General features: G+C 43.8%; 3 protein-coding genes and 2 long non-coding RNA genes across 7 annotated transcripts in view; 4 read left to right on the top strand and 1 right to left on the bottom strand.

Annotated features, from left to right (window-relative positions):
- Positions 1–1,164: 1,164 nt before the first annotated feature.
- LOC117466090 (neutral cholesterol ester hydrolase 1-like) lies at positions 1,165–16,649 on the bottom strand. Of its 3 annotated transcripts, none has more exons than XM_034109238.2 (5): positions 16,618–16,649; positions 7,995–8,217; positions 7,770–7,839; positions 4,947–5,118; positions 1,165–4,753 (listed from the first exon to the last, which is right to left on the bottom strand). In XM_034109238.2, the coding sequence occupies exons 3-5, from the start codon at positions 7,835–7,837 to the stop codon at positions 4,133–4,135; spliced, it is 861 nt and encodes a 286-aa protein (XP_033965129.1). In that variant the 5' UTR covers positions 7,838–7,839; positions 7,995–8,217; positions 16,618–16,649; the 3' UTR covers positions 1,165–4,132. The 3 variants fall into 3 exon arrangements, with proteins under 3 accessions (XP_033965129.1, XP_033965128.1, XP_033965126.1); XM_034109237.2 differs by lacking the exon at positions 16,618–16,649 and adding an exon at positions 15,937–16,094; XM_034109235.2 differs by lacking the exon at positions 16,618–16,649 and adding an exon at positions 9,120–9,345.
- On the top strand, positions 5,025–8,099 carry LOC117466113 (uncharacterized). The gene is made up of 4 exons (XR_004554240.2): positions 5,025–5,114; positions 6,428–6,614; positions 7,763–7,841; positions 8,008–8,099. It is a non-coding gene; the product is annotated as an uncharacterized lncRNA (long non-coding RNA).
- LOC117465657 (uncharacterized) lies at positions 10,046–14,665 on the top strand. Its single transcript, XM_034108611.1, has 4 exons — positions 10,046–10,139; positions 10,229–10,275; positions 10,345–10,487; positions 11,282–14,665. The coding sequence occupies exons 1-4, from the start codon at positions 10,126–10,128 to the stop codon at positions 14,663–14,665; spliced, it is 3,588 nt and encodes a 1,195-aa protein (XP_033964502.1). The 5' UTR covers positions 10,046–10,125.
- LOC117466110 (uncharacterized) lies at positions 14,716–15,219 on the top strand. Its single transcript, XR_004554237.1, has 3 exons — positions 14,716–14,924; positions 15,001–15,065; positions 15,140–15,219. It is a non-coding gene; the product is annotated as an uncharacterized lncRNA (long non-coding RNA).
- The window catches only part of emc9 (ER membrane protein complex subunit 9), a 16,000-nt gene continuing 9,842 nt past the window's right edge, over positions 16,230–22,387 (top strand). Inside the window, exons 1-5 of the mRNA XM_034109253.2 lie at positions 16,230–16,409; positions 16,688–16,891; positions 17,510–17,586; positions 17,718–17,787; positions 20,528–20,619. Of these exons, the coding sequence (XP_033965144.1) occupies positions 16,697–16,891; positions 17,510–17,586; positions 17,718–17,787; positions 20,528–20,619 (434 nt within the window). The 5' untranslated portion in view covers positions 16,230–16,409; positions 16,688–16,696. The remainder of the gene's footprint in view (positions 16,410–16,687; positions 16,892–17,509; positions 17,587–17,717; positions 17,788–20,527; positions 20,620–22,387) is intronic.

Raw genomic sequence — 22,387 nt, 5'->3', positions numbered from 1 at the left:
TCACCTCTCTGCTCACATGATCCGACAGGCATCTTGCATTCTGTCACGCAACCATCTCATGGTTTCTGTTTCTCTTCAGGCTTTGACTTGAAGGACTGTTTGTGTGAGGACAAACACAAGACAGACTCAACTCTTTGATAGCCAGTGAAGAGGTGAGGAAGCCATGCTGAAGCCATTTGTCAGACAGATGGAGAAAGTGAGGCAGAAATCTGTTGCTCGGTAAGTGTTTTTATTACCCTAAAATATCGCAGGACTTCACTTTGCAGACGTAAATCAAAAGCAAAGGCTGTTATGTGCAGGAATTAATAAAACGATTGAAGTGTAAATCCTTCACATAAAAACCATAAACTGTTATGATGTTCATAAATCTTTAAATACAAATAAGAAGAAAGAGAATACAAAAATGGATTCAGGTGATAAATAATATCTCCATTCCCTTATAACAGCTGACCTCCTGATTGGTCGATGGTGTTCAGGAGGAGGATTTGGCGCCATCTCCTGTGTCAAACTTGTATTAACAAATTATTTAAAAAAAAAACATGATGTCTAAATGAATACCATTACTGTTTAAATTAATAACTAATAATTAAATAACAAATCACTCAAAAACTATCAAGACAAATTATATTGGCATAAGGTAAACATTTTTAAATAATAAATATTTGATTAAAAGTATTTTAAAAATGTATTTAATTTTCTATAATGATCATTAGGAATAATTCACATTCAAACAGCAATTTAAAGTGATCTATAATTATAAAGGGATCAATATTTTTACCATTAATATGATGAATATAACTCACTAAACTATTATTGTATTAAACTAAAAAGACACAATACACTTGACATATCTTTAATATAATTAAATAATGAACATATTTATTATGTTTTAATACCTATGGCAACTAATTATAATCAGTAACATAAGTTATACATTAATAATTTAAAAGTATGATAAATAAATTAAATATTTTCAAGTAAACTCTATTTCGTTTTATTATACTTGATGCTTGAAGGGGACAGCTACATTTCAAACATGTTATAATGAACAAGACAAATGATTTCCAATATGTGTGAATTGTGATCTTTCACAAAACAAGGAAACACAACCATTTTAATATGTGTTTCAATATAAATATTTTCTCATAAATAAATCACAAAATAGCAGAGTATGAACATTTTTAATTACCCCCTCGAACCCTCACAGATATCAAACATTTGTTATAGCAAAAAGGAATCAAGTTACTGTCATTTCAAGTCCAAGCAACAACATCTGGTGACTGAGTGAACTCTGCTCACATTAGCTTGCATGTTATAAACACTGCAACCCCCACAGGAAGTGAACATGCTCCAATAGCACAAGTAAACAAACAAAGTAACATAACAGGGTGGTAAGGACCTGAAGTGTATGCTAACAATACTCTCTTTTCTGGCAGATATTTTGCTCTCATTATTTGTGTTCTTTCTCCCAGTGAAGTTTGTCAGTTTGGAAATGTTATTGATTGACGTTAAAATGTGAATCCATCATCTGATAAAAAATATATATAATGTCAAATGTCCATTTGAAGTCAACATGGAGAAGACGTCTTGTGCTTCATATGATCCTCACACCTCCACAAGAGCGATGGACCTGTGGTGAGATTGTTTTCATTATTGAAAAATGTGCTTTTAGTCAACAAAGTGTAAGAAAAGAAAAAAAAATCAGTCTACAATGATTTGAAAATGTGACTATTCTTCTAAAGTTTTAATTGCTAAGAGACTCAAATGTTGCCGATTACATTTCCCTCATCAGTGTATTTATTAAGAAAAAAATAATTGTAACTGCAAATGTTCTTTTCTTAAAGCCAAAAACAACAAAAAGACAATCATATATTTTATATGTAACTATATCTTTTACAAATATTCATACTGTATCATATCTTTGCATAGTTACCCTATATCATTAATACTTCAGTTTTTTCTTCTTGAATCATTTGGATAGATCTCACAAAATGTCTTGTTTATAATATGATAATCTGTATATTCTTTCTCCATTATATATTCAGTTAATTCTTTTGTTGTGCTTCAACTCGTTAATGTATATATTAAAACGTTTCGTTATGAATTGTGACTAAAAACACACTTTTGCCATAAGTTCTCGTCTTACCCTGACAGAAAAATCTCCAAGATAAATCCCACATGATAAAACACAGACAGTACATTATACAAATATTGTGTTGTCACTAATTGTGTTAGCTAATTTCTTTATAAATGATATCATATTTGCCTAAATAAGTATATTAAACATAGTCACTGGAATGTATACAAAACATGTGCATGAGTATGGTTGGGACATTCCTCACAGAAATCCACTTTCCTCTAAAAAAGAAAAGGAGAAAATGATTGCCAGTGTTACAATTTCAACATTTCTTCCTGGTAAATGTGAAGTAATGACCCCCCCTTGGCTCAGTGTTTCTGCTGCACTGCTATGGGGGTTATTCCTTGTGGAGGGCGGGAGTTTATAAACCAAAGGACCGCCCTTACGGGACGCTGTAATAAGTAACGCGAACGCACCCGCAAGGACACCTGGCCTCCTATTGGTTGAGGGATTTTGACAGGATTGTTGCACAACAGTTTCGAGCGCGCACAGAATAAATATGAGAACAGAACAAATCTGTAAACAGCAATATATCTGAGTGCAAGCGTACAGTTTGAGCAGAAGCAGAGCAAATCTAAGTGCAAGCAGGCACTATTTGAGTGCCAGGACAGGGTTTGTGGGAAAGAAATACATAAAGTATGCTCTCAAATTTAAATACCACGCTCTTGAATAAAGATAGGGAATAACCCCCATACACTGCTGGCTCGCGGCGTTTTGGGCCCAAAGCCAGAAAACTGTCAGTCACTCGCTGTCGTCGGTTCGTTGTATTCGTTTTGGGCCAGCAGCAGAAACACGATCTGTTCTCTCTCGGTGATACAGTAATTCATCGCATACATTTCACAGCTATCATCGTCATTAACATAATTGCATTGGCTCTGCAGTACAGTGGTCATCAGAAAGGCAGGGACACGTTCAAAACATACAATATTGCACAATACAGTAAGTATAAGCAACTGTGAACTCTGGCATACTTTTACCACGTGCACACTCTGTAATCTTGACAGGCTTTGTTATGTGTGTGTGCAAGCTGGATGTCTCAGTGCATCATAAAAGAACAAGTGAGAGACCTCTAAAAGTAGTCATATTTTACAAAAATATACTAGAGTTTTTTAAACGAGTAAAAGATATTTGTTGATATTATTTCCCCAGAAGTTGTTGGATATTGTCCTGCTTCTGGTTCTGGTGCGAAAAACATGGAAAGCTGTGTGATTATCCCTAAAGGTTACATAAAGAAATACATGGATAAATAACATAATGCATCCAATCCATACATTGGGTGCGATTGGTATTTTTTTTATTAGATTTTCTCCCATATTTTATGTTTTAAATACAATTTTTGAACCCGTTATAAATATATATATATATATATATATATTATATACTTTTAGTTCTGTAAATGCAGGTGTGTGTGTTTATTTATTTGAGATACATTTTAAAATTGGGATAAAACAAACTTGAAAGGATCTAAAAACAAATTGGAGTTGACTATGAAAATATTTCCTACAATTTGCTATTTAGTATTGACTCAAACTGCATAGAACTTTTTTCTTTTTTGGAAAAGTAATTCAGGTACTCCTTTCTTTGGTTTAATTTTATTGGAAATGTTTTGGTTTTCAGGTTCGGTGAAGTTCTGTTACACTGAGTAGATATACTTGCTTTAAAGACCTGTTTGTGTGCACAGTGTGGCAGAAGTGCTCAAGGAAGATGTTCAGGTGTCTGTTAAGTCCTCCAGGAAAACAGCATGTTTTCTTACATTAATGCTCATAGATGGATAGTTGTAATGTAGGTAGTTGTATGTCTTGTTTGGCGTGTTGCTCAGGGTACAGTAGATCAAACCTTTGATGTTCTGTGTTACAGGTCAGGATTGTTTTTACCTAAACCACCATTTCATCAAAGTCTCCTCATCACCGATTCGAGGGAGCTCTCAAGTACCAGCCCCACTGCTCCGGTCCACCTTTGGTGCAACCACGACTTCAAGAGGATCTAGATCTCCGTCTACAGATTCTGGTCCAGCCAGTGGATGTAGTTGTTCATGCTTCTCCATCCAACCTTAGACATCATCGGAAGATACGCAAACACCATGCAGCCATGAAAACCGTCCTCGTAGTGATCGCTTGTCACCGTGACGCCGGCGTCCTGCAGCCGCCTGACATACATCAACCCGTCGTCCCTCAGCACGTCAAACTCACACGTCATGACGTATGCTTTGGGCGTCCTACCCAGAACCCCCTGCTCCGCCAGCAGCGGTGCCGCCCTCACGTCAATCAGCTGGGGAACCTCGCCCATGACCCGCGGCGATCCCGTTTCTCTCACCACCGGCTGGAAGTGCTTCCTGCGCTCGGCCGGCAGCAGAGCGGTCCAGTCCAGCTTGGAGCGGATGCTGCTACTGAGGGCCGGCTGGTCCAGGGAGCTGTGGTTGTTGGCCAGCAGGAGGGGCTCCAGGGAGGTGTCGGCCCCCAGGTACTGCAGCCAGTAGCGAGCCATGATGGGCCTGTAGAGGATGGGCACGTCCCGGTTCTGCTGGTAGGACGGGGTGTAGAAGTCGAGCGCCTGCAGCACGGGGTAGATCAGCGCCTGCAGCTTGAAGTTCACCGTCAGAGCGTCGTCAGAGCTGAGCTGTGGACAAAGGCAGGGCTATTTCACAACTCATCAATGGAACCTAAACTCATGACATTCTGGGACTGCTAATAGTTGAAGCAATTGACAGTTTAACACAACAACAGAGCACTTGTTTTCATCTTTTAGAAGGAGATTTAACTTACTGCTAATATGTCATATTATTATGTTATGTGTGTGTTTGTTTTTCTACCTCTTGTGCCACAGCAGCAGCCAGGTTTCCCCCGGCGCTGTCCCCCGACACACACACCCTCTCCGGGTCGATGCTGTAGCGCTCCAAAACCTCAGCAGACAGGAAGGCCCGGGACGCCGCTAACGCATCGTGATACTGCGCCGGGAACACCGCATCTGGAGCGAGACGGTAACTATAGGCACAGGAAATACAAGAAAATCAAGATTATATAATTGTATGTGTGGTACACCCCAAAAATGGTACAATTATTTGTGTATTTACTTTTATTTATTTTTGCTAAACAGTGAATTTATTGTTTTGAAAAGCTCAACATTATCTGTATTTATTTTGGTGACATTCATATCATTTGATGGTTTATCTGTACAGTTTGAGAAACAGTAATAGTAAGTAGCACCAAGGTGGAACCTTTGGCAGGTGAGCGGTGACGCCGGGGTTATCTTAGGGGGGACACTTCCGCCCCCTCCAGTCCTCAGAAGCAATCCAGATATGCGCATATTTTTTAACACATTTCAGGAACCAAAATCTGAACTTTGGATAAAGCCAGGTTCACAATTCTTGTTTAATTTCGTAGTCATATTAGTATCTAAGGCTTTTACAGAAGGGATATTGGATATCTCTTTTTATCACTCCATAAATCAGAAAATACTGTCAACAGCCCTAAAATATCAATTTTCGCCATGTTTTTAGGTATACAATGTTGTAAAATTCAGGCTATGAATGATATATGAACAAACCCTTCTGTAAAAGCCTTCATAATATTGATAGGAATATAACTGGAAGGTTTCGTGCAAGTGACAATTGTTGTCTTCTCTGTGAAAGTTTTTTCGCCGTTATTTTGCCATTTTGAGATTTAAATGTCTAGCGGAAAGCTAACCAGGATGTGTTTTAGCACACCACGTGACGCATCTGAACGAATCACGTTGTCAGAAGTTGACACCAGCCAATGAAATTTCGTTTCTTGGTTTAAGACCCTTTTGTACTTTCACGATTGGTTGCTGATACAAAGGAAATGACCATATTTGGATCCGATGAGATTGTGCAGGAGAGACGGAGCGTTGATACTTCTGATGACATGGTGCAAACAGCGGTCACGGTACTTTATGTTACGTTAGAATGCTAACTTTTGGTGAATTTAGGAGAAATATACAGACACAAATAGACAAACTAAGTAAAATAAACACTTAATTGTGTAATTTGTACGTTTTCCTTCCAAAAGCCTGAAAGAAAACATGTCAAAATTGCACAACATCTCAACATTTACCAGTGCATGAAAAACGATGTTTTTGCCTGCCGTGTCTCGCCTTTAACAAATAATTTATGCGGCTCATATCGTTGACAGCCGGGCACCGCGGTTTTTTTAAAGTGGCCCCCCTCCCCACTTTTGGCAGCACCCCCTGAGCAAAATGACTTCCCGCGGCTATGTGTTATAAAGAGAGTAGCGAGTGACACAATTTATAGTTTTAATTTGTACGTCACACCAGGTGTAGGACTCAAAGGACTCGGGTTAATGGAGAGGGGAGACTCGTCACGACCAGCTCATTTCTAGGATCCGGGTTAATGATCCGGATGAATCAGGACTCGCCCATCTCTACTCAGTCAGAAGCAATCCAGACGATCAATCGGATCCTGTGTCTAATTCTTGCTGCTGCATTTTTCTGTTTTCTACAGGTCAGTACATGATAAAAATGATCGATGTTAACTTGTGTAAATGAGATATAATGTTAGAGATGTTTAAGAGAGTGTGTCAGAAAGTTTTGAGCATGTTTGACATAGTAACGGTATTTTAAAAATACTAAACTGTCGGCAACTATAGATGCCATTTTCGCGGGCTTCAGCCGCACCGTGTGTAAAGGTGACCTGAGCGAAGGCTCGCAGGCAGGTTAGCTGCTGCGCACGGATAATCTGTGTTGTTCACCTGAGTGAAGTCTTGCAGGCACATTGCCTTGTTTTTTGTTTATTAACACTGACAGTGTATTTATGTGAGCTCCATAATATGTTATATTTGGTAAAGATAGATATATTGATAGAAAGTATTATTTGATAGCGTTATGAGTTTATATTGTTTATGGTTGAATTTCTCCTTGAGATACAGTAAATGACTGTGACAGACGGATAACTTAAATGGAGAAATGTGATATGTTTGTAAAGTACAGCTATTTGAATGTAACTATGTGTACTTTGAATTTTGAGAGAAGCAATCCAGGCGATCAATCGGATCCTGTGTCTAATTCTTGCTGCTGCACTTTTCTGTTTTCTACAGATATCATTTATTGTTGCTGTGGTACCCAAACTTTTGGGACCCGTATATGCAACACTTTAAAACATGATTCAAAGATACGGCAGGTCTGGTGTTTCTGTTGAATTGACACAGGGGCACTTATAAGTGGGATCCAATTTTTCAGTTTTAAAAATATGTTTTCTTCCAGATTTAATATCCGCAAGCATCTTACATTAATGCTGATGTAAGTAGAACTGTAACACAAAAAGTATTGTTTGCATTAACTAGAGCTCAGATTATGCTTCAAAATGTATAGTAAAAAGTGACAAGAGATGCACAAAAAGAAAACAAGGGAGATTAATTGATTAATTCAAGTAATTCATTAAATAAATAACTCGTTTTTTTCCACAAATTAATCAAACCCTGATAACCAACCGTTTTATATTAAAAACTGAAGATAATAAGGCACCTTTGGAAATATGTTTTCCAATACACTATTTTTAAGAACTTTTTTCTCTGTTTTGGAATGATTGTGGTTTTTATACTCAGCTAAATATTGACAATTAATAACAAGATTACATTTGCTGCAATGTGACAGAACTTACTCCACAGACATGACGACAGAGTCCAGGTCTTCCGCCATTTTACGACAAAGATGGTCATATGATCGCATCCCTGTGAGGCAGATAAGTGATATCATGTCAACAATACTCTAATTATTACATGTCCCACTGGCTTTCCACAGTGATGCATGTTAACCCAAAAAGTTGAAATGTTCATTGTCAATCTTCCCTTTTCTTTGGGCATCTTTCCAACTTTTTAACACTCACTTCCACTGCAAAGCGCCCATCCTCCACCGTGGAAATATATGACTCCTCTCTTCAGCTGCTTGCCTCCCTTGGGCTGGAAGACTCGGGTCGGCACGCCGCCCAGCACGGTGTCCGTCACGTGGACCGCGGGGCAGGAGCGAGCCTCGATCTCCTCCACCCAGGACACCACGTGGTTCAACAGGTGGATCCGATGGCACACACCCAGAGCGTGGGCCACGTCACTCTGAAAATACAAACACACATGGCAGTTATTTCAAGGATTTTTCTATACCGGAGAGAACAATGTGTTCATTCCTGGGTAAAGAAAAGACACTGAAATCAAAATTGTATTGGTAGAAAATTTCTGGTGACAACGTAACTTCCATACATGTTTTATCCTTAAGCGTACAACTTAGTATTTAATCATTAATTTAAATGTAAATCAGGTGTGATCTCTCTCTGAGTCTGGAGCCCCTCCCTGCCGTTAAAAAGCTTGACAGGCTGGATGGAAAGAATGAGCAGGGTGTGAAAACTCGTCCTGCACTTTAAACTAGAGTAGAAACTTGTTGCCTCACAATGCTGCATACGATTATAGGATTTGGATGTTTAAAGGCAGATTAGCTGAATACTACCGTACCATTTTGTATGTTATACAACATTTCTATTAATAAATGTTGTGCTGCTGTCACCTCTCCATGTTAATGTTTATGTACTGTCACATTCATCTCTCCTCACTTCTAAATAGATAGATGGATTAGATATGGATTAAAAGTTGGGAAATTATTGTGTTATAGCAGCAGTGTGTTCAGGCATTACACTATTTGAAAGGTATAATAAATGATAGACATAATAAAATACAGCAAAAACATATCTACAGTAGAAAATACATATATCACAAATAATACACAATGTAAAATATTCCGGATAATTGAAAATGTTCTATACAAGAAAAAAAAAAGAGAAGAGAGAGAATAATATAGATTTATACAAGGGCAGACATATAAACCCAGGATAGTATACAAATTCAAGATGTGCATGGTGGCTGTTGTGGATACTGTGTTTGTTTTCTTGTAATTCCATAACCCTGACGGCTTGCTGTTCCCCTCTCAACAACCTGTTTAGTGTAAATTATCCTCCGGCTCTCACCGCCTGCATGAAGCTCCGGAACAGCGCGTCCAGCAGCATCAGCTTCCACGGCTCGCTCACCCCGCTCGGTAGCGGCAGGTAGACGTAGTAAGCGGCCGCCGACAGCAGCACGGCACCGGCCAAACGGAGCCTCATCGCGGCGGTAGTCTACCTGTCTAAAGCCCACCGTTCTCCACACGGATTACACTCTACCGGCTGCAGGCGATCGGTGTCTCCGCAAGGGATTGACAATATACGGAGGAATGACCCCGATTTCAAAATAAAAGCTGATTTAAAGATTTGCAGTCAATCTCAAAGTGGCAACTGCAAACAGAATAGGGACATTCTCTTATTTTGAAAATTGTTTCCAGGAAGTAGATTATGCATTAGGTAATGTGGTTGCTGATGGGAAATGTAGTTTATTTTATTAATGAAAACATGTATAGAAAAGACACCTTTGATTTATATATATATATATATAAATGCTTAAATTATATTTATTATGATACATTTAGATACATTATATATTCTCAATTTATAATTGGTTATGTTTATCGTTCCTTGGTCTAATTCATCAAATATATATTATATTAAATTGGAAGTTTTAAGAGCCAAATAACAAACAGATGTATGTGTCTGTTTTATAATGCATGTGATTTATCCTGTAAATGTTTAAGTCATGATATTAAGTGTGGCTGAAATAACATAATAATGACAAGGTATACGTTTACAAAAAGTATATTGTGCTGTTGTACTGTCAGGAGAGGATACCAAACGTTTTGCAACAACCTTTTTAAACATACGGAAAGAGTGAAATGCAAATGGCTTCTGAATAGTTCCCATAATGCAGTGGACCTCAGCCAATTAGACACACCTGCCTTTAATGACTCATATGTCCAGCTAATCAACAAGGAAAGATGGGTGAGCTTAAAAAGGGCTCCTGAGTTTCTGCAGTCACTTCTTCTTTTCTGACTGGTTCAGTTGAGTGGTTTGGTGTTCAGACAAAGTGACTCTGCTAGCTGTCGCTATGGGGTTCCTCAGGTGAGTTTTACAAAACGTTTGTGTAATTATTTAAATTGTGAAACTCATTCTTACAGTATATGATAGTAACTTTGGATTTTCTTGTCTAGATGGTTGCTGATGTCCTTGCTAGCTGTTGGGGGAAATCAAGCAAATTGTAAGTTTAGTCACGTTGTGAAGCTGCTTGGTTTTTTTCTGCATGGGCTAAAAAACGTTTGTTCTGCAGTTCGCGTTATTAGATCTACTGAGGAGTATGGAGATGTGCCAGTTGCAGGCTATCGCCCAGACTCAAGTGGCTTCAACATTGGAGACTGGTCTTCTTCTAGCACTTGGCCGCACGGTGTTGCTTCAACCTCAAATGCATACAAGGTGAGCAGCTACAACATGCCACACATTACCAATTACCATCTAAAAATGTATTTCAGCAACTTATAAAACGGTCGTTTGCGTTGCTGTTTAGTGTCATATAGACCGTTCGGCCACACGAGGACGACCGAATACGGCACTAAACGACTGCGGAAACGATAACGGGTCCCAAGGTGGATAGAACGGCATACGCAACGCTCTTGGGGGGGTCAAACGGCTCCGTGTGTACGCCCTATACGATCATTTTCTGATAATGATGAGGCAATAGCCCCGCCTCTCCCCACCTCTGCTGCTCACCCCCGCGTCAAAGTAAACTGCACACTGAATTCAGATTATTTATCTTTCTCTCGATATGGACATAAACGCGAGTGAAGTCTAATCTGACAGGACGGAGACACGCAGCTGTGCTCATCCGGAAGATTTAAACTTTAATACACGTTGACTGGCGAAAAACTGTGTGTAACGGGACCCTCCTCTTGAAAGAAAGGGATGTAAGATAAAAGAACTGTAGGAAGCGGTTCAGAACTGTTGCCGCCAGTTATTTTTAAGTTCGTCGTTCGCGAACAGCTTCTCTTTGGCTTTTGGCGGAAGGCGGCGACTCAAACAAACGAACCGTTTTGTGGGAGGAATCAGTTCATCTCGTTCACTTCAAAGATTTGTTCAAAAAGATGCGTTCCCATTGGGTGGGATGTAAACGGCACAGATAAAAATGTTCCCATAGTCTCTAGGTAGGTAAAATGATCTCCGACTTAGGCATAAGAGTAATAATAATAAAGGTACATTTTTGTCCTCAACAGCCACAGATGACTGTGTACGGTCAAAAGCCTCAACTAAAGAACTACAAACCCCAGCAGCTTCAACTACAGAACTACAAACCCCGGCAGCTTCAACTACAGAACTACAAACCTCAGCAGCCAGAGCGTCAGTTTCCCCAGCAACCTAGCTACCTGCTCCAGAAGCCTCAGTTGCCCCAGCAGCCAAGCTACCCTCCCAAGCAGCCGGATCGACTGTTGCCCCAGCAACGAAGCTACCCTCCCCAGCAGCCAGATCGACTGTTGCCCAAGCAGCCAAGCTACCCTCCCCAGAAGCCTCAGTTGCCCCAGCAGCCAAGCTACCCTCCCCAGAAGCCTCAGTTGCCCCAGCAGCCAAGCTACCCTCCCCAGAAGCCTCAGTTGCCCCAGCAGCCAAGCTACCCTCCCCAGAAGCCTCAGTTGCCCCAGCAGCCAAGCTACCCTGCCAAGCAGCCGGAGCCTCAGTTGCCCCAGCAGTCAAGCTACCCTGCTAAGCAGCCGGAGCCTCAGTTGCCCCAGCAGCCAAGCTACCCTCCCCAGCAACCCGAGCTTCAGTTGCCCCAGCAGCCAAGCTACCCTCCCAAGCAGCCAGAGCGACTGTTGCCCCAGCAACCTAGCTACCCTCGCAAGCAGCCGGAGCCTCAGTTGCCCCAGCAGCCAAGCTACCCTCCCCAGAAGCCTCAGTTGCCTCAGCAGCCAAGCTACCCTGCTAAGCAGCCGGAGCCTCAGTTGCCCCAGCAGCCAAGCTACCCTCCCCAGCAACCCGAGCTTCAGTTGCCCCAGCAGCCAAGCTACCCTCCTAAGCAACCAGAGCGACTGTTGCCCCAGCAACCTAGCTACCCTCGCAAGCAGCCGGAGCTTCAGTTGCCCCAGCAGCCAAGCTACCCTCCCCAGAAGCCTCAGTTGCCTCAGCAGCCAAGCTACCCTCCCCAGAAGCCTCAGTTGCCCCAGCAGCCAAGACACCCTCCCCAGCAACTGGAGCTTCAGTTGCCCCAGCAGCCAAGCTCCCCTCCCGAGCAGCCAGAGCGACTGTTGCCCCAGCAACCTAGCTACCCTCCCAAGCAGCCGGAGCTTCAGTTGCCCCAGCAGCAAAGCTACCCTCCCCAGAAGCCTCAGTTGCCCCAGCAGCCAAGCTACCCTCCCAAGCAACCGGAGCTTCAGTTGCCCCAGCAGCCAAGCTACCCTCCCCAGAAGCCTCAGTTGCCCCAGCAGCCAAGCTACCCTCCCCAGAAGCCTCAGTTGCCCCAGCAGCCAAGCTACCCTCCCCAGAAGCCTCAGTTGCCCCAGCAGCCAAGCTACCCTGCCAAGCAGCCGGAGCCTCAGTTGCCCCAGCAGTCAAGCTACCCTGCTAAGCAGCCGGAGCCTCAGTTTCCCCAGCAGCCAAGCTACCCTCCCCAGCAACCCGAGCTTCAGTTGCCCCAGCAGCCAAGCTACCCTCCCAAGCAGCCAGAGCGACTGTTGCCCCAGCAACCTAGCTACCCTCGCAAGCAGCCGGAGCTTCAGTTGCCCCAGCAGCCAAGCTACCCTCCCCAGAAGCCTCAGTTGCCTCAGCAGCCAAGCTACCCTCCCCAGAACCCTCAGTTGCCCCAGCAGCCAAGCTACCCTCCCCAGCAACCGGAGCTTCAGTTGCCCCAGCAGCCAAGCTACCCTCCCCAGCAACCGGAGCTTCAGTTGCCCCAGCAGCCTAGCTACCCTCCCCAGCAACCGGAGCTTCAGTTGCCCCAGCAACCTAGCTACCCTCCCGAGCAGCCGGAGCTTCAGTTGCCCCAGCAGCCAAGCTACCCTCCCAAGCAACCAGAGCTTCAGTTGCCCCAGCAGCCAAGCTATCCTCCCCAGAAGCCTCAGTTGCCCCAGCAGCCAAGCTATCCTCCCCAGAAGCCTCAGTTGCCCCAGCAGCCAAGCTACCCTCCCCAACAGCCGGAGCGTCAGTTACCCCAGCAGCCAAGCTACCCTCCCATGCAGCCAGAGCGACTGTTGCCCCAGCAGCCAAGCTACCCTCCCAAGCAACCAGAGCTTCAGTTGCCCCAGCAGCCAAGCTACCCTCCCAAGCAACCAGAGCTTCAGTTGCCCCAGCAGCCAAGCTATCCTCCCCAGCAACCGGAGCTTCAGTTGCCCCAGCAGCCAAGCTACCCTCCCCAGCAACCGGAGCTTCAGTTGCCCCAGCAGCCTAGCTACCCTCCCCAGCAACCAGAGCTTCAGTTGCCCCAGCAACCTAGCTACCCTCCCGAGCAGCCGGAGCTTCAGTTGCCCCAGCAGCCAATCTACCCTCCCCAGCAACCAGAGCTTCAGTTGCCCCAGCAGCCAAGCTACCCTCCCAAGCAACCAGAGCTTCAGTTGCCCCAGCAGCCAAGCTATCCTCCCCAGAAGCCTCAGTTGCCCCAGCAGCCAAGCTATCCTCCCCAGAAGCCTCAGTTGCCCCAGCAGCCAAGCTACCCTCCCCAACAGCCAGAGCGTCAGTTACCCCAGCAGCCAAGCTACCCTCCCATGCAGCCAGAGCGACTGTTGCCCCATCAGTTGCCCCAGCAGACAAGCTACCCTCCCCAGAAGCCTCAGTTGCCCCAGCAGCCAAGCTACCCCCCCCAGCAACCGGAGCTTCAGTTGCCCCAGCAGCCAAGCTACCCTCCCAAGCAGCCAGAGCGACTGTTGCCCCAGCAGCCAAGCTACCCTCCCCAGAAGCCTCAGTTACCCCAGCAGCCAAGCTACCCTCCCAAGCAGCCGGAGCCTCAGTTGCCCCAGCAGTCAAGCTACCCTCCCAAGCAGCCGGAGCCTCAGTTGCCCCAGCAGCCAAGCTACCCTCCCCAGCAACCAGAGCTTCAGTTGCCCCAGCAGCCAAGCTACCCTCCCAAGCAGCCGGAGCCTCAGTTGCCCCAGCAGTCAAGCTACCCTCCCAAGCAGCCGGAGCCTCAGTTGCCCCAGCAGCCAAGCTACCCTCCCCAGCAACCGGAGCGTCAGTTACCCCGGCAGCAGTCCGGCCCCCCGCCCCGACAGCAGTCCGGCCCCCCGCCCCGACAGCAGTCCGGCCCCCCGCCCCGGCCGCAGTCCGGCTCCCCGCCCCGGCCGCAGTCCGGCTCCCCGCCCCGGCCCCGGCAGCAGTCCGGCTCCCCGCCCCGGCCCCGGCAGCAGTCCGGCTCCCCGCCCCGGCCCCGCCCCGGCAGCAGTCCGGCTCCCCGCCCCGGCCCCGGCAGCAGTCCGGCTCCCCGCCCCGGCCCCGGCAGCAGTCCGGCTCCCCGCCCCGGCCCCGGCAGCAGTCCGGCTCCCCGCCCCGGCCCCGGCAGCAGTCCGGCTCCCCGCCCCGGCCCCGGCAGCAGTCCGGCTCCCCGCCCCGGCAGCAGTCTGGCTATGAGAACCAGCAGCAGCCTGAGCAGTCAGGACACTTGTCAGACAACCTGAACAAGATCTATGGTTCTTACATGCAGAAACGGGCTAACTGGTTACCGATGCCTTCCTTCCCATCCAAGAAGTTGCCCTGGCAGAAGTTGCCCTGGCAGAAGTTGCCCTGGCAGAAGTTGCCCTGGCAGAAGTTGCCCTGGCAGAAGTTGCCTGGGCAGCCGCGTTACCTGCCTAAGATCATGAACAAGAAGCAGCAGCCAAACCTCATTGATTATGAAACTGTTGCCCAAGGAGTTGCGTCCCAAATGGCTTCAAATGGGTAAGTTTAGCTAATGCTGTTTTATTGGAAAGATGGACAGAATCTGTGTAATCTGTCCACCTTGACTTTCTTCCAGGTACAGCACCAATGGTGACGAAAGAGGCTATGAACTTGCGCAAGTCCAGAGCAGCAATGGGCAGGGTATGTATTTGAACTCTGTAATATGACTGAAGCTTTTAAATACTGATTTTACAAAGTCTGTTTTTGTGTTTTAGGTGACACTGAAGGTTCGTCAAAGACTGCTTTCAACTGAGCCCTGTATTGCCCTTTCAAAATAAAAAAGTTTATCAATTCATTGTTTACTATTTTGTTTATTCCCTCCTATACATCAAAATCCTGTCTCTACAACATTCGTTTGTTTTTGATGAACTGAAGGAGCAAGTATTTTCAAAAAGCTGAAAGGGGCTTTATTTTTTTAAACTAAAAACTTGTTTTCACTTAAATCCATCGTTCTCTCAGGACGGTAACACAACTACAGACATTCTGTAATGCTGAAGATTAACCTACCAAAGGATTTACAATTGGCAGAAACGTTAACATCTAAGCCTAAAAGTATTTTATTTACGTATTACAATATGCAATATTTGAATGTACTGTTTATTTTTACATAATGGTTTACCATCAGCATTTATTGCACTTTTATTCTTTCCCTATATTTATATTACTTGCATTAATATAATGTACACTATTGCAGTGTTGCTATTGAGCATAATGACACAGCCCTAATGAGATATTCCTAAATTGACTAAAGAATTAGTTTGCAGAGGACCGTACTTTCAGTTTAAATCTAATTTCACCACTTTTTGAATTATATAAATTTGTTTTTATTACACGCAGAATTAATTGTTATCATAAATGATATCTTTCCACTAGAGGTCACAAGTGCTAGATCGTATACCTCCTGGGTTTTAGGCGGCGGAAGTGACGTAATCGTGGATGAGAAACGAGAAGTCGGCAATTTTTGCAGCAACTGACAGCACATCTGGTAGTAAAAGTAGACGCATTTAATTACATTTTGCATGGGCTCTTCGCGACTCTGGAGTCCTGAAGGAATCCGGAGGACAGTGAAGAGGAGTGAGAGGGAGCACACTCGTAAACAAATCTCCCCCCTTTTTTTAAATAAACCTCGTACTGTGTAACTGTAATCCGAAATCAAACGATCTAGCACTAACTGAGGTCACACTGCTGTAAAAAGTCAGCTGCTAATGATTGGCACTTTGTTGGACCAGTATTACGTCACGAACCTAGTGCATGTAGCCCAGCGCCTATTGGATCAGAATCGGCCAATCGGAAGAAGAAACTCCAATGGGCGGAACCGGAAACACACGTTCAGACGATTTCTGTCAAGTAAAACAGTTAGCCGTAACAGCTCTTCTAAAACATTACAGCCGCTTCTAAACCCGCATGAACAGCTATATTTGATAATTGCAAAGTACGGATCTGTTTGTCGAGGCTACGCTTACTATATATCTCATATCTCAGAAGGTAAGATTGAATTCAGCTCTGGTTTGCTAGCATGCTAATGCTAATACATATTAAAGGAGCAGCCGGTTAGCTTGATCCCTGAGCTAACGTTACATCCATTGAAATAAACACAAGGTCTGGGGGGGCTTATTTTCCTGATTTATGGTGTGAATTGTTGACTACTACTTGTGGGAATCATCTATTTTGTTCACATGTGATGTATACGTACATTTAGCCTCCGCTGGGCGTCTTTTGAAGCCAGTTTTGACTGTCGTTGTCTCTCTGTGTTCTTCTCTCAGTAAATCATCATGGGTGAGGTAGAGCTGTCTTGTCGGGCCTATGTGAAGATGTTCCTGCACGCCTCTCTGTTCCCTCGGTGCAGCATCAACGGGCTGCTGCTGTCCTCCAGCTCTGCAGGCGGGGCTGTGTGTGTGACAGACTGTGTCCCGCTGCTTCACTCCCACCTGCCCCTGGCTCCCATCACCCAGCTGGCCCTGACACAGGTAGGAGGACTCATGCTGAACATCCAGTGGTGAAAGAACTATTCAGATCCCCTTACTGAGTTATCATACTAATTCCAAACTGGGGGATGCTACACTTCAAAGTCTGACTTTATTCAGGTAGCTGGAAAATACACACGTCCTTTTTGCAGAGTTAGGGCCAAGTTAAAAACAATTTCCAAAAACATCCTCAGCCCTCATCTATTGGTTTAATGTTCCGATTTTCTAATATGTTGTGCCATGCAGTGTAATCTAGTCAACATTAAACTATTGGGCAATGGTAAAGGAAAATGGGTCAATGAATCTCAGTCAACGAACAGCTGACTTTTAAATCGATATGATTGTCCCATCTTTCATCTCCTTCAAATATTGTTGCACTCTAAATCTAATTAGTGTTTTATTGACTATACCTTTTACCATATTAATGGACAATAAATTATTAACTTGTGAAACTAACTCTAATAGGTTTTTTACCAGATCAAATGACTTTACTGGCTCTTGTGCTGCAGAGAAAGCTTTCTTGTGATGAGAAGAGTACCCAAAACTCTTTCTGTAAGAGTTTCCAGTTTTGCATTTGAGATAATTGATGTCTTAATGTTTTGGTTTGCTCTCTGGATTCAGGTTGATGTGTGGTGTTCACAGACGAAGCAGAGGATAGTGGGATACTATCAAGCCAACGCCTGTGTGACAGACAGCAGGTTAGTTTCCTGCTTTTTACTGTTGAACGTTTAGTAAAATGTTCAAATATGTTGGTAAGTTCAGTATTTTGGTCAAATGTTAACCTTTCTAACTTTCTGTTAAATCTGTGTTCTTCCCTTAAACCCCACAGCCCGACACCATGTGCAATGAAGATAGCGGATAAGATTTCTGAGCAGTTTGACAATGCAGTTTTGTTAATGGTAAGAGATTTAAAGTGCACCTATCATGCTATGTTTAGGCAATAGCATAGGTCTCAGATATATAAAAAACATGTCTATAAATTGTTTTGCTAAAAATGCCAAACAGATCACCCATTTTAGCCATGCCTCATATCCCTCTATTTCACTTCCTGTTTCAAAAGTGCTGATTTTGGGTATAAAGCTTTAAAAATAAAAGAATTGATAAAAAATAAAAGAGGAAGGGGCTGAGCTCATGCGGGACCCGGCAGCTAAACTAAATACTGCCGTGATGAAACAGTATGGAGCTCTAAGGCTTTCTCTCTTGCCGGTTATACCACAATAACCGGATCATATATCCTTGGTTTGGGGGAAATTTCGAGGCTGCACATGGGTAGACTTTGCGTCCTTAAAATCCCCACAATGCTTTGCGCATGGACCAATTTCAAAAACCCTTGTGGAGAATTCCTGAACCGACGCAGCAAACATTTAAATGTAAGTATGTAGTGGCGTACTAGAACATGTTTTGGTAAATATGTTACTTTGTTACATTTGTTTGTTATCACCAAAAATGTGTTCCGTGAAAGTAAAGCAAGTTCATAATTAGATAGACCTCGTGAGGTATTTATTTTTGGTACAGTGTATGTTAAAACCGTTAGAGAGATTGGCACACTTGTTAGCCTGTTCCATTCTTCTTCGTTTTCCGAAGCCGTGGCTTGGAAGCATACTTGCTTCATTTCTGAAGGAAGTGACTTGGAAGTACACGACTACCAAGCCAGCATCCTCGCGATTGAGAAACGGCCATGCTCTCCAGTACAGGTTAGCTCTGAGTGTTAGCGACAGGCCCGGATCCAGAACAAAATGACTCAGGGTGCATCTGAGATTAGAGAGGGTGCAGTGGTAAAGTGCTATTTTTATAAGTGAGGAGTAGACCTAACACCCTCTAGGGGGGGTCCTCACCTCCTCTAGGGGGGTCCGGGGGCACGCCCCCCGGGAAGATATATATATATTTTTAAATATTGAGGTTAAAAGCATCAATCTGGTGCACTTTGAGAGCAAAATGAAGAGATCTGTAGATACATCTCTCAACACCCATATGAAACAGAACTGTAAGCAGATTTACTTTTTCTTTATGGATATTTTACAAATCACTCTCCTTTTAAGACAGAAATGTCTACGTGCATAGTAGAAGATGGCATATTTTTTACATGAATATTCCAGCCAATCTCTGTTTTGAAACCATGAGCTGCAAAATGAGCGCCTTACCCCACTGTACAGGTGAGTTGGGTACTTTTTTAAATATACCTGGGCAGGCTCTGTTTTGCCGAGGTCCTCTGGCACTTGCGTGCCGCCGAGGGGTGGTGGTGTTTGAAGCAACGAAGACGGCTGCGGCTGCTCCGCCTCCGTGGGCGAGGCGGGCAAACCCGGCGGGAGGACGTTAGTGTCCACAACAGCGGCCGCGGGTAACGTAATGTACCCATGATCTGAAATGTTATTACCTGCAGTAGATGCAGTGTTGCTGCTGGTGTTAAGGGCTGGTTGTTTTAACCATTTTCTGATGTCCATCATTGACTGCTGTGTAAGCACCTTGCAGATGACGAACGCACAGCGGCACAGGTCACGCACACCTGACATAATAACGTTACTTAGGCTACCGTTTAAATTGACCAAATAAATGCAGCAGCATGTTATTTAACCAACATTACAATTTATTTCAACTATATTCTTCTTCTTCTTCTTATTGTTATTATATATCTAATATTTTTCACTTTCAATATATATATATATATATATATCTGTTCACTTTACATTTTACACCCTTATGCACCCCCGTAGAACCGGGCCTGGTTAGCGATGCTAATGTAAATATGCACCAACCATATTACGTCCAAAACAGTCGGGCATTGTTTCTGATAGCAACGTTTCTGATAGGGCCGTGGGCGTAAATCCAGCCTACATTTCCGTCATATCGGACGCAAATCTGGATCAGCTCCATTGTAGCCCCGTTTTTAGAGATTTGGGTACGGAGGAAAAGAGAGAGGGTGGGGGAAACTTCTGAAGCAAGTGGAGTCAAGACTCAGACACGAGGAGAGCTGGAGCTTTGATGGCAGACACTGACGGTTTATTTGGAGCTTCGGCCGGAGAATTCACACGACATGTCACGGGCCACGAGTTGACCACACGGTAGCGATGCCACAATCAATTCTGAAGAACCCTCCTGTAGCTCCAGGGTTTAACTAGTTCAGAGTGTAATATCAACATTGTTCAATCGATAGACTAAACCGCTGAGGACACTGAATCACATTTGTGGTCGCTTACGGCTCGGGGTCATCTACACCCCGAGAAGGATGCGTTCCAGGTGTCCCACAACAATAACTATCTCTGACCGAGTTTCCCGGTCACAAACTGGCAACATCAACAATATGCTAGGGCAGCCCCTCCTTATGGGAGATAGCGGCTGCTCAGAGAGCGAAGGAGGACATGCAGGGCAAATTATTCCCCAACAGAAAGGGTTTTATTTTCTGACGCTGCGTGAGTTCCCCGACACACCGCCGGTGACACATATTTATGTATAAAAGACATGAAAAAGTGCTTTTTGCATGATGGGTCTTCTTTAACACCGTTTGTAGAGATGAGAAATAAGTTAGTGGTGAAACAATAAGATGATCAGAGGAATTAAAAAGTGTACTCCTGCAATTCTCTCTGCAATGTCACTATATATGATTTTGTTGATTTGTTAGAAATGCTTGTTTTTGCTCCACAGCTTGATGGCAGTAAGATGAGTTCAGACCGGGTTCCTCCCATCGTGATGTACGAGCGCAAAGATTCAAGATGGCTGCTCAAAGACAAACACACGTGAGTGACAGCCGGACGGAAGGGGGACACCTTTTGTCACGAGTTCAGCCTCTTGAGTTGAAAACTGACTCTACTTTCACGTTTCAAACATAACTCTCTTTGGTCCAAACCGCTTGATCGATGTGGCTTGTTTTAGAGCTGCGACCAACCCTAGATACCTCTTTTATGATTTCGTGATCAAGTGCAATGACAAGTAATAGCTTCCTAATTCACACACGTTACCATACACATTCATCGTGAACCTTTTCCTGTGGGAAGTGGTACAGCTCCTAGTTCTTAATTATTTGATGCTTTCATTCAGTGTAACTTAGGTCATTTTATAAAATCCCCCCAAAGTAGTTGGACAGCAGATTTCTTTTCTGTGCAATTAAATTAATTGAATTCTTATTTTTCTTGATTGTAACATTGATTTAAAATATATTTTTCTGTTATACTTTCCCCCCAAATTGTTAGTTCCTTGATTTAAAAAAAAAAAAAAAAACTCCAGGGGTGCGTTTCACTTTGATTAAATGGAATCCTTGCTTCCCTCACTTGCGTCGTTTCCCTGCGTTTAGTCCCTCCCACCAGGGAAGCATGGAGAGGCGCAAGGAAACCACGAGAAGCGGGGAAATGGGTTTTAAGAGCAATGGGACGTCCTTTCCTCCGGAGCGTCACGTGAAGCGACGTCCGTTTGTGATGACGTCGCACAGCTGATCGTCTGACAGCAGCTCTGTCCCCGTTGTTTTCACACACACCCCCGCCTCTGTTAGTACACATTTACTGACATATACATTTGTATCATCTGTTGTAGACCCAAATAAATAAAATAAAATAAGAACTCATTCTCAAAAAAGATAAATGCCATTTGTATAAAAAAATTTCCAATAAATGAATACAATTATTTATTTATTTTGACACTTTATTTTTGAAAGGTTTTTTTTTTTTTTACAAAGAAAAATCATACAGAATGTTATTGAGCGGTCAAATACATACTGTAGATGCAACAGTGCACATTTAAACCAGACTGCCAAAAAGCAGATCAAATATACCCCCCACCCCTACCCCAGCATGAAAGAAAAAACACACGGAGACCGACTCTGTCGTCCGGTGATCTAACCGCCTTCTGGAAAAGCTTCACAAGTACGTCTGTACGCAAATGCGCTTTGTGACACAAGTGACGGTACGCATTTCAGATTGTTGCTGCGCATGCGTACCAGTGATGTGCACCCCTGCTTATATTGTTTGTACACCTGTGTTCATGTTTTTGTCTTCTGCTGTTTAAGTGGTAGTTTATCTTTATTCATGGAGCCTTATGCTTAGTGTACACTGGTTCATTCTAATCTACTCAGGAATGCATATTTTATTATCAGTGATCGGCTTCTCAAAATGAACATATCTAAATAAAATGTATGCAGATAGTTCTACTTCCAGATCAGCAACTCATCACAATCCTTGGTGTGGATTAAAATGGTATTGGGGGAAACAGGAAGTCAGCGAGCCAGTCCGCCTCAGAGATCACTTCAGACTTCCAGTGGTCCGAAGTGAGATAGTACGGAAAGATACTCACAACAAACTCCTGTAGTGGTAGCAAATCTGACCTTAATATGGATTTCAATTGGACTTGGACTTGGCGTCATAATTATAATTATGATTTACAGGATTTATTTTAGAATTTTTCTGTGGCGCAAACAGGCTGCCATACGTAAGTACCCGACGTTACAGCAACAGCTAGCTCCGTTCACTTAATGTACTGTAGCTGTGGCAGGAGTTTGTCATTGTTTGTATACTG

The sequence above is a fragment of the Pseudochaenichthys georgianus genome, chromosome 20 (assembly GCF_902827115.2).
Source record: "Pseudochaenichthys georgianus chromosome 20, fPseGeo1.2, whole genome shotgun sequence".
In the NCBI taxonomy this organism is placed as follows: domain Eukaryota; kingdom Metazoa; phylum Chordata; class Actinopteri; order Perciformes; family Channichthyidae; genus Pseudochaenichthys; species Pseudochaenichthys georgianus.
Note: the sequence above shows the minus strand (reverse complement) of the source record. Positions and strands in the feature narration are given on the sequence as shown.

Bases quoted from the DNA above. Each gene is read 5' to 3' on its own strand.
- LOC117466090 (XM_034109235.2), bottom strand. From the start codon at position 9,254: ATGAGGCTCCGTTTGGCCGGTGCCGTGCTGCTGTCGGCGGCCGCTTAC. The intron at 8,218-9,119 runs GTGAGAGCCGGA...TTGTATTTTCAG, and splicing joins TCCGGAGCTTCATGCAGGCG to AGTGACGTGGCCCACGCTCT. The intron at 4,754-4,946 runs GTAGAAAAACAA...CTTTGTCCACAG, and splicing joins CTGCTGCTGTGGCACAAGAG to CTCAGCTCTGACGACGCTCT.
- LOC117465657 (XM_034108611.1), top strand. The intron at 10,276-10,344 runs GTAAGTTTAGTC...TTTGTTCTGCAG, and splicing joins TGGGGGAAATCAAGCAAATT to TTCGCGTTATTAGATCTACT. The intron at 10,488-11,281 runs GTGAGCAGCTAC...TGTCCTCAACAG, and splicing joins CAACCTCAAATGCATACAAG to CCACAGATGACTGTGTACGG.